Source organism: Macrobrachium rosenbergii, chromosome 27 (genome assembly GCF_040412425.1).
Source record: "Macrobrachium rosenbergii isolate ZJJX-2024 chromosome 27, ASM4041242v1, whole genome shotgun sequence".
In the NCBI taxonomy this organism is placed as follows: domain Eukaryota; kingdom Metazoa; phylum Arthropoda; class Malacostraca; order Decapoda; family Palaemonidae; genus Macrobrachium; species Macrobrachium rosenbergii.
Genome location: NC_089767.1, coordinates 35238567 through 35253335, shown reverse-complemented (window position 1 = coordinate 35253335; position 14769 = coordinate 35238567). Strand labels below are relative to the sequence as shown.

At 34.3% G+C, this 14769-nt stretch overlaps 1 protein-coding gene across 1 annotated transcript; it reads left to right on the top strand.

Annotated features, from left to right (window-relative positions):
• The first annotated feature begins 2090 nt into the window (after nt 1-2090).
• LOC136853611 (uncharacterized) lies at nt 2091-12607 on the top strand. The gene is made up of 4 exons (XM_067129377.1): nt 2091-2205; nt 4221-4322; nt 4742-5071; nt 9795-12607. The coding sequence occupies exons 2-4, from the start codon at nt 4232-4234 to the stop codon at nt 9962-9964; spliced, it is 591 nt and encodes a 196-aa protein (XP_066985478.1). The 5' UTR covers nt 2091-2205; nt 4221-4231; the 3' UTR covers nt 9965-12607.
• Nucleotides 12608-14769: the final 2162 nt, after the last annotated feature.

Below are 14769 nucleotides of genomic sequence, written 5' to 3'. Positions count from 1 at the left end.
AAGTCGTCCTTTTAGGGTTTTGGACGAAAGACATTGATTCAGTTATTAAATTACGCACTAAATATTACAATATAGTGCGATTACGCAAGAGGTTATATTTATTAACTGGTAAAATAAAACGAAAACAACAGCATTCTGAAAATAATCCTATCTTAAACGTAACAATCCATACTCTTCATTCTTTTAAGAATTTCACTGCTTACGACAATCTTGCACAATATTAGCTTGTAATGGGTCTATTTTCATCATTTTCAAACCAGCTACTAAATTCAGACCTCAGCATCAAACCCCCTCGAAAGCCTGAGCTTATTTTTTTCGCGAATTAGGTGTTCCTTAATCAGAGGATCGTTATTATTGTTCGATAAATAACGCAACTCATACGTTGGAAGGAAATCAATTTTATTATCAAAAGGTATAGCAGTAGAAGGATAAATCCATAACTTCTTAACTGATGTACAGTTCATACTTATGATAAGTTTACTTTGCAAATTTTTTAAAGTGCTCGTGATAACGCAAGTTTTCAATGTCTGTAATCAAACACAAGTTTTTAATATCATACGTATGGTCAAGACGAGTCTAAAATGTAAGGTTCACAGATGTATGTATACATATATATATATATATATATATATATATATATATATATATATATATATATATATATATATATATATATATATATATATATATATATATATATATATATATATCAGATATTCTGGACGTTCTCATGATAATGATGACAACAAGAACTGATACCCACTCCTTGTAAAATTTCTTCTTTAAAATAATGCAAAATAGGTAAAAACACACATGCTTAAAATTACTCTACAGCAACTTTCAAGTCGTTTCCAAATATGTTACAGACCTGATCTTTAGCTTCTTAATTACCTTAAAAGAATAACAAGAATTGTTCAGTTAAACAATAACAAAATAACAGGAAAATTATAAAGAGTACATTAAACCCCTACCTGAAAAGCAATATCTTAATTAACACATTATTATAAACTCTCGTGTCATATTTTCGTACTAATGACATCACAAGGTGCACAGAAGACTACTTAAGCGTCCTTCATAGCACGGCGATTTTCTTGCAAGACTCACAAACGATTAAGAAATGCTAGATGTGGTGAAAACTGGCTCGCACACCGAGTCCTTGAATTTGAAGTACTCAAGGGGACTTTGTCAGCGTAATCAGGTTTCTGTGTCCTCTACAGACCAGGGTATTTCTTCAGCAGCTTTCTGGGATCTTGCAAAACATCTTGAAGGTTCTCGCTGCTACTTCAGTTAGTAACTGGTTATAGTTGATATTAGGTAAGTCACTTTTAATTCACCGCTTTCAAAACCGAAGGTTAGCTTCGGAGATCACCAGTCACCCAGGAAAAATTAGCTCAGAAATGTAACTCTGCAATGGAAGTTTATTTATACAAGACTAACACTATTGTATACTATATACATCCTGTTCAGTGTTCGTTGAGCGTGTACGAGTATATGTACTTGTTATAATAAACAACACACACACAGCAACACGTAGCAAGAATAATAAATAATTTTACAGTGATATAAAGATATTATCAAAGTAAAAAGGATATATAAATGAAACATAAAGGTGGAGAGCATTACCTAAGTTATAAATAGATTTTATATATATATATATATATATATATATATAATAAATATATATAAATATATATATATATATATAAATATATATATATATATATATATATATATATATATATATATATATATATATATATATATTAACTTTATCACAGACACAATTGTTCTGTGCATTAGTACAATTACTAACAGGACCTCATTCAAACTCGATGGCATCTAGTGGGGATATTTGAATAAATATCTCCACTAGATACCATGCAGTTTGAACCAGGTCATGTTAGTAGCAATATATATATATATATATATATATATATATATATATATATATATATATATATATATATATATATATATATATATATATATATATGAACATCGATTTACGAAACACATAAAACACTAACCAAGGGTTAAACACAGTCCACAGAATCCCTGATGTAAATATCTCCGATCCAGAGATATCTCTAGAAACATCCTGCCGAGAAGTAGAAAAAAAAAAATGGGGGGGTTACCATGGCAACTGACTATAAACAAACCATCAGCTGATCGAAGACACTTCTAGAGAACAACATCGTGGTAACGGTAAGCTCTACATTAATATTTAATAGAATACTAATTTTCTCACTTTGAACGAAGATCATTTGAAAGACGGTGATGAGGGGGTTTTTCTGCTCCGGCCTGCGTATTGGAGCGGACGACTTTGTGATGATACAAGCGTAAAACAAAGGGTAACTTTTATCAAGGGTCTCTCACTGGGAAACTTCCTTTATAGGTGGCTTAAGCACGGGCGGATGATTTTCCCAAATTTCCCGGGTTCTGCCTCGGTGTTATCAATGTTATTTACTCTAAAATATAATTTTCATCATCAATGTAATTTCCTTTGTGATTATCATTATCTAAAGTGTCCTTCTTACAAATGGAGAAGGTAATTTTCGTAAAAGTTTCTTCGTTTTCCTGCCAATCTGATAACAATAACTACACTTCTTTCAACACTTAGCTTAGTTTAAATTTGTTCCTGTGCGGCATTTATGCTAGAATTGCCCTAATTCATATTATCAGACCTTCTAAATACAGAGATTGCCAGCGTTGGCCAAATAGTTGTTGGTTGGTTCCAATATTGTATCTTTTGCCACAGTGAGACTTTGTATTTATTTCTACTGGCTCCAGTCTTGCAAAATAAAATGAATACAGTCTGAGAATCCCCCCAAAGATTAAGAATAAATAAATACAAATATACACTCAAATACTGAGAACAGAAAATACAAAAATAAAATAGGTTCTAAAACAAATATTGAGGTTTATCAATGAAAATAACAGCATTCACATGAAGTATCAGCTATAGACGCACTACTAAAGGAACGCATAAAAACAGAGGAATTAAACGAGTCTGTTATAAATTTTGAGGAAAAATAATTAATCAATAAAGCCGGGAACGCTATGAATAGGCGTATCTTTAAACACGAAACTAAAATGACATAAAAGTATAACAGCACATTCCATGATCTCGCAAAAAATATATGTAGCATCGTGTTCATTTATACCATTTATAAATTCTAAAGAATTACTAAAGGGGTAAAAGTGTCAGGCGATTTTCGCAAACAAAACACTCAAGATAAATTCAGTGACATAGTAATATGTCATGCTTGCTTTGTCTTTTAAAAAAGATAGTCAGCCAACAAGGGCGTGTACCTTCATGTTCATAAACATATTATGACAAAGCATTGTGACGCTAGATGCCAAATGCAAGATACTTACAAATATTTATTGTATACATTAAATACAATTGTTAAATAAGTTATTCTTGATAGCACAATATCATCAGCATATTACGAGTGTGATTAAATTTGGTCACAACCATTAGTATTGTATGCATCAAGGATGAAAAACACAATCTTTAATGCAATAATTTTATTCATTCTTTGCAGCATAATTGTACCTTAGTTATTAACAATCATTATATTTTCACTTCCCACTTACTGTATTATTGTAGTCATTATTATCAATTACAGGATTCACTATTGTTTCGTATGTCTCTTGAAGCAGTTAATCTCCCTTCACAATGAAATTCCATCTCTAATAATCCTGTACTTGATTTGTCCATAGTTCTCTCTCTCTCTCTCTCTCACACAGGATGAATGGCTGCTTAGATCCATTACAATGAACGTCATTAGTAATGGAGCAATAACAGAACAATTTTTCAAAAATTCAAACATTACATGATTCTGTCCTTCAGTAATAACTAAATTTTAACGATTTCACGGCCTAATTTTATCTCTACTGAAAAAAAAATCGTTTAATAATTCAGATATATATATATAATATATATATATATATATATATATATATATATATATATATATATATATATATATATATATATACTATACATATAGTATATATATACTATATATATTATATATAAGTGTATATATAACATATATATGCATTTCATATTTTGATTCTCACATCAAAATTCCCTAAAATAACGGACTAAATAAATAAACAAATCATCTGTCAATCACAGTTGCAAAAACAAACAATACCAAACATACTAATAGAATGTGACTTCATTCTTCTTCTTATTCATGGCATTCTAGAGCGGGCGGCGATGGGCGGGCCCAACGGAGGGGCGGGCGAGATGGAACGTCCAGGAAGGCCTCCGGGGTTGGGCGGCCAAGACGCCCGAAACCTGAAGCAAAGTCAGGAAGTGGTTAATGTTAATTTTATGTTTTTAACATTGTTAATTTTATGTTTTTAGCATTGTTAATAATTTTGTTTTTAACCTGTTTAACTTTTTAAAAGATGCATTCTATCCTTGAATCAACGCTCTTTGTCTGATGCGTATTAATTAATGATAATCTTATATCTTTAACATGGTTTTCTATGTTTTTAAAAGAGACGTTGTGTCATAATTCTAACTGCCATTCTCCCTCTCTAACATTCTAGACTGGGCTCAGTATGGAAAACGAGAGATTATTATTAATTTTCATCCTTTAATCAAAGATCTTTGTCCGATACGTGTTAATAAATGTTACTTTGATGTTTTAACCTGTTTTATTTGCTTTTAAAAGAGGCATTCTATCATAGGTCTAACTCCCATTCTCCCTCGACATCCTAGACTGGGCGGTGTCGATGGGCGGGCCCAACGGAAGGGCTGGCAGAGCAAGACGCCTTGGAAAGGCTCCTGGAATGGGCGGACAAGCCGCCCGTAATCTGGAGCAGAGTCAGGAGGAAGAAGAGGAGGATGCGGCCCCTAGGATGGTGGAGGAATACCAAATGGCCAGGAACCTGGAGGAGAGCCAGGTCGTTGAAGAAGTGGCTGCCAGAGACAGGAGGAAAGTGACGGAGCGCGTCTGGCAGCACCTGGCCAGCGTGCCGTGCATGGATCACGAGCACACCGAGCCTGTTATCGTACCGCAGACGGTTGCGACGTGGGAGCCGAACACAGGTAATGCAAGAACTAAGTTTAATTAATCAATTACTTCTAACTTAAATAATTTAAGCACAAAGAAAAGTCATATATAAGCATAATAGACACATCTAACAAACATATATAAGATACAGCGCCCTAAATTAAGCAAAAGAACACAGTATTCTGATAAATGTATAATTGTACACTGACTTCTTTACTAATGCTTTTTGTACTAATGTGGATTTAAACGATTAACTGGAGAGAGAGAGAGAGAGAGAGAGAGAGAGAGAGAGAGAGAGAGAGAGAGAGAGAGTAATGTATAATAGTACACAGACTTCTTTACTGCTGGCTTTTGTCCTGGTGTACACTTAAACGACAAATCACACACACACACACACACACACACACACACACACAGACTGCTACATCATTCTCATCTTGTAAAACATGTATAATGTATGCCCTGATTAAATCCCAATGCGAGAGAGAGAGAGAGAGAGAGAGAGAGAGAGAGAGAGAGAGAGAGAGAGAGAGAGAGAGAGAGAGAGAGAGAATAACCTATAACCCTAGCTACATTGATAGCAGTAGCTTCTAACACCTAAATAGGAAAGCCACTGACACCAATAGAGGAACATTGCCGATAGGCCTATAAAAATGCCGAGAATTCAAGGCTCAGATTAACCTTAAATCAATTAGCCACAACTTGAATTCCTAATCACGAAACTCCTACGTGAGGAACTTGAGGAAAGGAAAGTTACTACACGTGTGGCATTAATGAACTTTGAAGATTACGAAGAGAATGAGAGGGAGAGTGAGAAGTAGCAATGGAATCGATTGATTTAACTGAAAGGGACCTGGCGTCACAAATACCAGGGTCACATTACTTCAATAGAAGGGGTTTAATTTACAATATAGTTAGTAAACAAACAGTTCTGATAAGTTGTGCTGTTTGTACATGTGGAGGTTAGAAGCACTGTTGATGAGATTTTCAATTCACCTGCTGTATGTATTACTGTCAAAACTATAGACCTATAGGCCTAGCAGCTCACTGATATATACGTGCATTAATATTCTTATCAGTTATGGTCAGGATACGAACCGTTGGTGCATGTATTACCTACTGTTACAACTATAGGCCTAACAGATCACATACATATACGATGATAAAATGAATTAATATTCCCATCAGTTCTGATCAGAGGACGAACCGTTTGTTTTCTTTATTTTTATTCATTTTCTCCTTATATTTATCAATAAGCAAACGAACGCACAAGCCACATTTGCATAAAAACACAATGGGGAAACGCACAATCACTAAATATATACAGTAAGTGAAGACGCAAAATATAGCCTATAAGTGGCCATTTACAAAAAAAAGACACCAGCAAATACGTGGTCATATAAATAGTCTTGGTACAGAGAGAGAGAGAGAGAGAGAGAGAGAGAGAGAGAGAGAGAGAGAGAGAGAGAGAGAGAGAGAGGGTTACATATTGGCAATATACATCTAATACTGCCAATATCTTCGCAAAGAAGAAAATATGAAACGAATGAAATAAGCTATAGTTTATTATACCAAACCATAGTCCTATCCACCCACTTTGTTTGCACACCTTAAACAAAGCCGCAGTGTCAAGACAAACCTTTTAAAAAACTAATAAAAACAAATTTCATTTTAGCCTAATAGCACTGTCTTCTTCCTCTGCCAAATTTATCACGAAGTCCTACTCATTATGGACCCTGCTTTAGGATCCTGGTGGCGCCTCTAACAACCTCCTCGCCCCGCCACCTTCCCCTATCAGTATCATCCGGGTGTAGGGGGGAGTTCTAGGGATGGGGGAACAAAAGTAGGGGGGAGAGGAGAACAAGGGAAGGAACCAGTAGTGGGTATTTCCGGGATGGGTGGGTGGAAGCGAGCCCCCTGAAGGTGGGGGTAAAATATACACCTCATTCATCAGGTGTTCTGAATCTTGATTTCGCTAATTTTGTGAATTATCCTGAAAACATGTCTAATTATCTTTATTTTTCGACTACTTCCATCTTTAATAACTCATTCTCTCTTTGGATTATTTACAAAAAAATCCAAATACCTTTCTTTTTCGCCTACTTCCGTCTTTATTGACGAATTATCTCTCTCCTTATCATTCATATTAAGTCTATTTCCTGTTGCTCTTCGTTGCTGCGCTGGTTCCAAATTTACAAACAATGACTTTACAAATTTAACTTAAAAATTCAAATTCCACACAATCTAATGTCCCTTATAGATCTATCTTCTTCCCAATTTTGCTCTTACCCTCAATATTGATTCCACTAGGCCTAGGGAACAGCTTAAACCAAAAGATAACTATATATATCTCTTGATAGCCGAATGGATAAGTCCCTGTTTGCTCTGTGTTAAACCCAAAAGTCTTAGGCTCGAAAACTTGGCCCAGGGCAGGTGCACTTTGTTAAAATAATATGCTTTAGGTGTAAATAATTCCTAAGGTATATATAGTTAATCTAATGGTGCGTGGGAGAGCAATGTGCTTTTATATTTATGTATAAAGTCCCCTGTGTGTAAGTAAACAATATAAATATACATGCATGGGCATATATAATATACACACACACACACATATATATATATATATATATATATATATATATATATATATATATATATATATATATATATATATATATATTTAAATATGTCTGTGCATAGTTTTGTCACTTATACTCAAGTGGGTTTTTATACTCGCAAATATAAAGCTACGTGGGTGTCTGTGTGTGTGTGTTGGCCTTACTGAAGCAGGCAAATTATTAACAAAAAAACCCACTACATTATTTTGTCATGCATCATATATCCACTATGTTGTTTCTAAGTCCCTACCCCCATCGTTTGTCTTATCGACGTTGTCAAATATGGGAAACGTCACTTAAGAATGTATCCATGCAAAGGACGTAGGTGTGGAGTGTCTCTGGCTTTGTTAAAGTATTAAAATAAGGGACAACAATGCAAGGAATGGCGTTTGCTTGTTGTATGTCCCACTGGCAAATGTGTTGCTACTTAGAAAAGCAAGAGATAAGTAGAGTACGTTATGTGCGTTTACTTCTGATACAAAAGAGAAATAAACTAAAATAGTTATTTTGCAATAATGAAATCCATTTTTACCTTAAGTTCATGTTTAAAAAGTATCTACTTGTGATGATACAACGCAAAAAAAAAACCAAATTAGTTATTTTACAAGGGTAAAATCAATCTTTGTTTTTACAACTCACCGAAAAGGTATCAGACTAGGCCTACTCTCTAACAAAATTCGCCCTAAAATTGCTGGGATTTCTAGCAGCTAGGAAATTAATTACAATAAGATAATCAGCACAAGATATTCCCGTGTATAACTACAAGCAAATTATATAAAGCAGAAAGGGAGAAAAATAATCTGTGCAAACAGATTCAAAGCTTGTATGGAAGAGTATATGCATTTTTTTACCAATATACAGTATGAAAAGTGCAAGGACGAACTGTAAGAGGAAAAAGGCACTGTCTTAATTTGGTAACCAGTCTGGCAATTGTAAAAGAAATGGAAACACCTCTGTAACACGTGACATTCCTAGGACCTACCAAATCATTCCAGTTTTCCAGACATGTGCACTTGCATACTGCATAAAGCTACACGAACCTAACTGCTTAAAAAAAAACATTGACTAACAATAAAATGAATAATCATATCAAGATGATAAAAATATTTTACAATTCACAATAGCTGACAGATCATAAAATAACTTTTTTTTTGCGTAACATGCGTAACACACTCCACGAGACTTCATATCACGTGAACGCATCCTGCTATTGTTGAAGTGACGACACCCCACGCCATTGTTACGTAACGCAGATACCTCTGGAAGTGGCGGGGAATCCGTTACTAAGCAGAGGAAATTCCGCTGTTGCCTAGATCGACTTTCTTGGTGTTTCCACACCTGTTCCTTGTAGTTCGCAAAAGGCTACAGCTGTTTTTAGTATATTTTAAGAGGCTAAGTAAAATTACGAGCATAATCATAGCAACTGGCAATGCCACCAGTTCGTCAGTGAGAGAAAGCTTTAGTCCCATACACTATACGTTGTTATCTTTATAGCTAATGTTACAGTTCCCCGTCTTATCCTTCCTTAACAATTTAGTAAATAATCACAATTTCATCCGTGCACAACTAAGTTTCACGGTACTAACAATATACCATTATTCTTTGAAATTCTTTCTTTCAATATCAAGTTAACCAAAGAGAGAACGTTGTAGACTCACACAAAACATTGTTATTTGTATAGATAATGTTACATTTTCCCATCTTATCCTTCCTTTACACTCTGGCAAATAACCTTAATTTCCTCTCTGTAAACTAAGTTTTCCCATCACTAACAAAATCCCATTACTAAATCCTTTGTATCTCTCTCTACTATGGCAAAGAGGTAAGCTAAGCTCGTAGACCAATTGCTGGCACAGGCTATCCAGCCCATCACGCGGACCTACCACCTTCAGAGGCGAGACAAGACAATGAGCTATTGTTGGGAGAGAGAGACTGTGGCCCATGCCATGACATATTTATTGTTTTATCATGTTCGCTTAATGTGAACGTCATATTCACAAAAGCAAACAGTGATTTATATAAAAATGTACGAAAGATAGTACTACAGGCTAAGTCTATGAATAAACAAACATGGCGTCTATATAACAATGGCTTCACAGTATCTTTACCAAGTTTCTCACGCAGTATTTCTCCCAAACAGAACACGTCCCAGCCAAGGAAGCCTACCTCACCACCGGCGGTGACTACGGCAGGTTCCCGAGGGGCGCCGAGTTCCTGGGCAGGCCCTGCGTCAGTCACTCCCTGAATACTCGCTTCACTCACCACCTGGCGGCGTCAGGCATGTATAGGAATCACTCATTAAACACGTAACAAAGGATCTTTCGATAGTCCTTAGGAAGTCTTATTGGCTTGCTTTTTATTGAAGGGAAAACTTACTGTTTCGTGTTTTTTTTATTTGAATATTCCTCATTTTATATGTGAATTACTTTTATGAATAATTCTTCAATGGAGGTAACCCAGTTCATCGACTGGATATTGATAAATATTCTTCTTATGAACAGTTTGATATTTGGGTCATGTACCTTACGTACAGGTAAGGTACACGTACATTCAATCTACCACTACTAACAGGTACGTTTCTGGTACATCTTAATTACGCAGAATTAGCAAAACTATTACATTATTTGCTACGCATTATTGGGCATTCATTATTATAATTACTGAAAGAAACTCAACTCAAAAGTATTCCGGAAAACAAACACTTCAGTCCTCATAAATTTATTTCCTGGCCAACAGGGCAAACCAATGCGCCTAACACTGTGAAAAACAAACATTAAACCACACTTGTATTCTAGGTCACAAAAACACAAACAATTGCTCAAACAATCATTAAACTGTCAATCTTTGAACACACGAACCTTTTCTCCTCACAACAGAATGGATTCTTCCAAAATCTCCGGTGCCTGAGTGAGGTTTCGTAAGCAAACAGCCCATCAGGATGAAGCGAAGTGTGAACTTCTCTTAAGACTCCAGATGCATTGTAATAAATAGTCACAATATGGCTATTTATAACAAAGTAAAGACCACTTAAAGAACTGATATAGATAATAGCTAAAGAATTCAATGCTCGCAGTTTCCTTTTTTGAAGAATTTCATTTTTGCATAGTACCATAGGTCTAGAGATAAAACCTAGGTGTCATGAGCTTATAGTATAGAGCATACTGAGAGGACAGAAGTGCGGAAAATCATGAATGAACAAATACGACATTTTTCAGACAATCATGCAACTGTTACATGAAGGAAATTAAAATATGAATGAAAGATTTAAAACACACACACACACACACATAAACTCACACAGACCTCACCATCAATTAATAGGACCTAGACTCATAACAATGCTTCCATGTGCGCCTTAGACGGTAACCTGGGATTGTCTTCTAGGTCACCCGAAATTCATTATTGCTTCATAAATTTCTTTGAAGTGTGCGCTTCACTGCTTGAACTGATAAAAACTGCCAATACTACAGCATCGGAAGAGCTTGGTGCGATATCAAATACGGCTTTAATCTAAAAATATTTCTAGCTTTTGTTTAGCTTTCTGATCAACTCCGTTCACAATGCTTATTAAACTTTTTTAGGCAAAGACTTTAAGTGAAGACTTTCTACGTAAACTTTCCCATTATGGCTTCCAGATATTGCATTATTAAAAAGTACATATCACTCAGATACTCGAAACATAGTCGATACACATTCACTGGCCTGCCAAGCGCTCATCCTCAAACTTAAGCTGATTTTGCATCAAGTGACACTTGATGAACAGACCATACTAAATCCCTCAGATTTTGAGGGGATCAAATGCACCTTGAGAATGTTAAGAAAGAAATGCTATGTAGCCTACTTCACTGTAGAATAACAGTCATCCAGAGGTCTTCTGAGACATAACAACTACATTTAGTGATAATTAGATTTTTCCCAACATTCCTACATACTTTGATGAACAAAGCACCAACTTACAGAAAGCTTTTCATAACGTTGGTGATGCATAATCTTTAAGCTAATATTAAGGTAGAAATTCTGAGGTGTGTCTAGCAACACAATATGAGCTTTATACTTAGCTCAATATTTCCAGACTCGTTGTCTGATGCTCTAAATACATCCTTGGAACATCTATAACTACCTCATTGGGTTACAGGACATGCAAGTGATATTTTCATTTTTACCTTATAAAACGAAATATGCTGACAATCAACTGAATTATTCCTGCATGAGCAAATATATTGTTCAGGTGAGACTAAGTAAATAGTAAACTGAAATAATGTACTTAGGATGAGCATAAGTGTCTCAAGAGAAAATACAATTTCTCATTGCTAGAATAAAATATCTTAAAACTGTCTTTTGCCAGTATCATACAATTTTGATCTAGTACCAACAGAATGAACTGTTCCACTCCAGTGTACTATAACCAACTCATACTCAGTCTAAAGTCTGATTTCAGACTTTCCAGTATCATACTATTTAGAAACAGTACCAACAGACAGAGATGTTACGCTCCAGCCTACTACAACCAGGTCATACACAGTCTACAATTTGATTCCAGACTTTCAGTATCAGTCTGTTTTGAAATAGCACCAACAGGTAGGACTGTCATACTCCAGCGTGCTATAACCAATTCATATTCAGCCTACCGTCCAATTCCAGTCTTAAGAACACTGGTCTCATCTTCCATGACAGTAATCTTAATTATATTCACCATTTATGCATTACATGTACGTTTCTAGCGCTTCCCATAGAATTCTCATTTGTATAGAGCAAAGCCGTTATTTAATTCTTCCACCACTTAATATTTGAATACCTCGTGCACATGCGCACATTTATATAGTTCTGGCGCACAGAATGTTTTTATATATTGTCAAAGTTTATTTTGACTGTTTTGTATAGTTTGTAGTTTAAAATAATTGTAGATTTTGTTAGTTTGAATTCTTTATTATGTCAATAAACAAAGTACAATCAGGGAAAATCTTTTATTTATTACACCATAGAAAAAGTTCTTAGACCTAATTTAAAAAACACAGCGATGGAATGTTTTCTGAAGTATTATGGCAAACCATTTACTGAATATGTATCTGATCCTTTTTTTCTTGGAAGTAATTGTACTTAGCAAACATCAGCTAATATCAATTATATTTTTTGGATTAAATGAATACTGAAATAAAAAAAAAAGGTGTGCATGGCAGACATAGCAATCTAAATGGTAGGCCTAGTCTTAATCTGATTCAAACCCTCTCTCTCTCTCTCTCTCTCTCTCTCTCTCTCTCTCTCTCTCTCTCTCTCTTGGTAATTATTTTACCTTAACACAAACCCTATACTTGTCCTTATAAATATTAATATCGTGGTACTTAGGCCTAAGCCACTCGTGCTCGTTTAGCAGTTTGAATCAAGCTTCTTATATCTTTGTTTTACTAATGACGTGAAATCATTTGCTGAGAGAGAGAGAGAGAGAGAGAGAGAGAGAGAGAGAGAGAGAGAGAGAGAGAGAGAGTGGTCCTCGACCTCTTGGCCACCAATTATAAGACCTTGCATTAATCAAACACTGATACGGGTTCTCCAAATGACATCAGGTTGGCTACAACTCTCCAATGTATGACGTCATACCCGAAAAACTATATTATAACGAGTATTTAATTATCGCCTTCTCGACTGCCTATGTTAATTATTGGATATTATACATCGATTAACTTTTAATTTAAATACAACAAACAAGAAACGAATTCTTATAATTTTTCTTAACTAAAGTTGTTTTTTAAAATCCTATTTAAAAATCTATCGTATATTTTTATTTCAATTTTTAAAACAATTATTATTATTATTATTATTATTATTATTATTATTATTATTATTATTATTCAGAAGATGAACCCTATTCATATGGAACAAGCTCGGCACAGGGGCCACTGACTGGAAATTCAAGCTTCCACAGAATATTGTAGTGTTCATTTGAAAGAAGTAAAAGAAGGCAATAGGAAATACAGGAAGATGAGATCACTTATTGAAAAAAATACGAATTAACAAATTAATAAATAAATAGAAAAAAATGTAAGTAAATTATTAAAATACCAGAACTGTTTTAGGGTAGACTAAAGGTCTTATTCTAAAGACAATTTTGTTCTTTTGATATTCAAATATTAAATAATCAATTGGTGAACAAAAGGTTCTCAAAATTATTCCAAAATCGTTCAGGCCGATGGCACAACGGATAATAATACTGTATGTACGTCATAATCTAATCATAAGTTACCTACGCAATTACTGGGTGAGGAAAAACCCAGGAATTCCTCCAACCAACTGCTGGTGTGCCAATGAACTGAACGGCCTTCCCATCACAGAATATATAAATAAATAAATATATATATATATATATATATATATATATATATATATTATACTGTATATATATGTATGTATATTTGTATAAACTAATAATAATAATAATAATAATAATAATAACAGGACAAAAATGGCAATAACAAATTATCATAAATTTCTTTGAAATCACACTCTGTTGAGAGACAAATGTTATACTGGCCAAAATCTTCAAAATGAGAATAAACCTATTTACATCAGCCTTGTAAATGCTATTTACAAAATATGCATCGTTTACAAATGCATTCCTTTATAACTTACTACAATCTGACACAGAAACAAGAAGAAGAAGTAACTGAAAGATAAAAGAAAAGAAAATAACAGGTGAGAAACGGCTAAATGCAAGAGAAAAGAGAACAGGATTTGGAATTAATATATAAAAAAATCAAAATAATTTTACAGATGGGGATTAGAGACGGGAAAATGAGAGAAAAACGAATGGGGTGATAACTAAAGCAGTCAGGAGACCGCAATGAAATAACACAAGGAATATAAGAAACAGATAAGTAGTATAACAGAAGGGAATAATAAATAGTAATTAGACACTGATGAATGAGAGGGAGAGATAAAACACGAAGAAGGAATTAAAAAAAAAACTGGAAAGGATGAGAAAATTATAATAATTAGGAATAAACCAACGACAGAAAAAACAGGAAAACCGAAATAAAAAAAAAAGCGAAAACCTAACTAAGCAAGAACAAGCTTAACAAATCAAGACAAATAAAAATGAGAAACAAAAAAATTTAAACATA

Bases quoted from the DNA above. Each gene is read 5' to 3' on its own strand.
- LOC136853611 (XM_067129377.1), top strand. From the start codon at position 4,232: ATGGGCGGGCCCAACGGAGGGGCGGGCGAGATGGAACGTCCAGGAAGG. The intron at 4,323-4,741 runs GTCAGGAAGTGG...TCGACATCCTAG, and splicing joins CGCCCGAAACCTGAAGCAAA to ACTGGGCGGTGTCGATGGGC. The intron at 5,072-9,794 runs GTAATGCAAGAA...TCTCCCAAACAG, and splicing joins GACGTGGGAGCCGAACACAG to AACACGTCCCAGCCAAGGAA.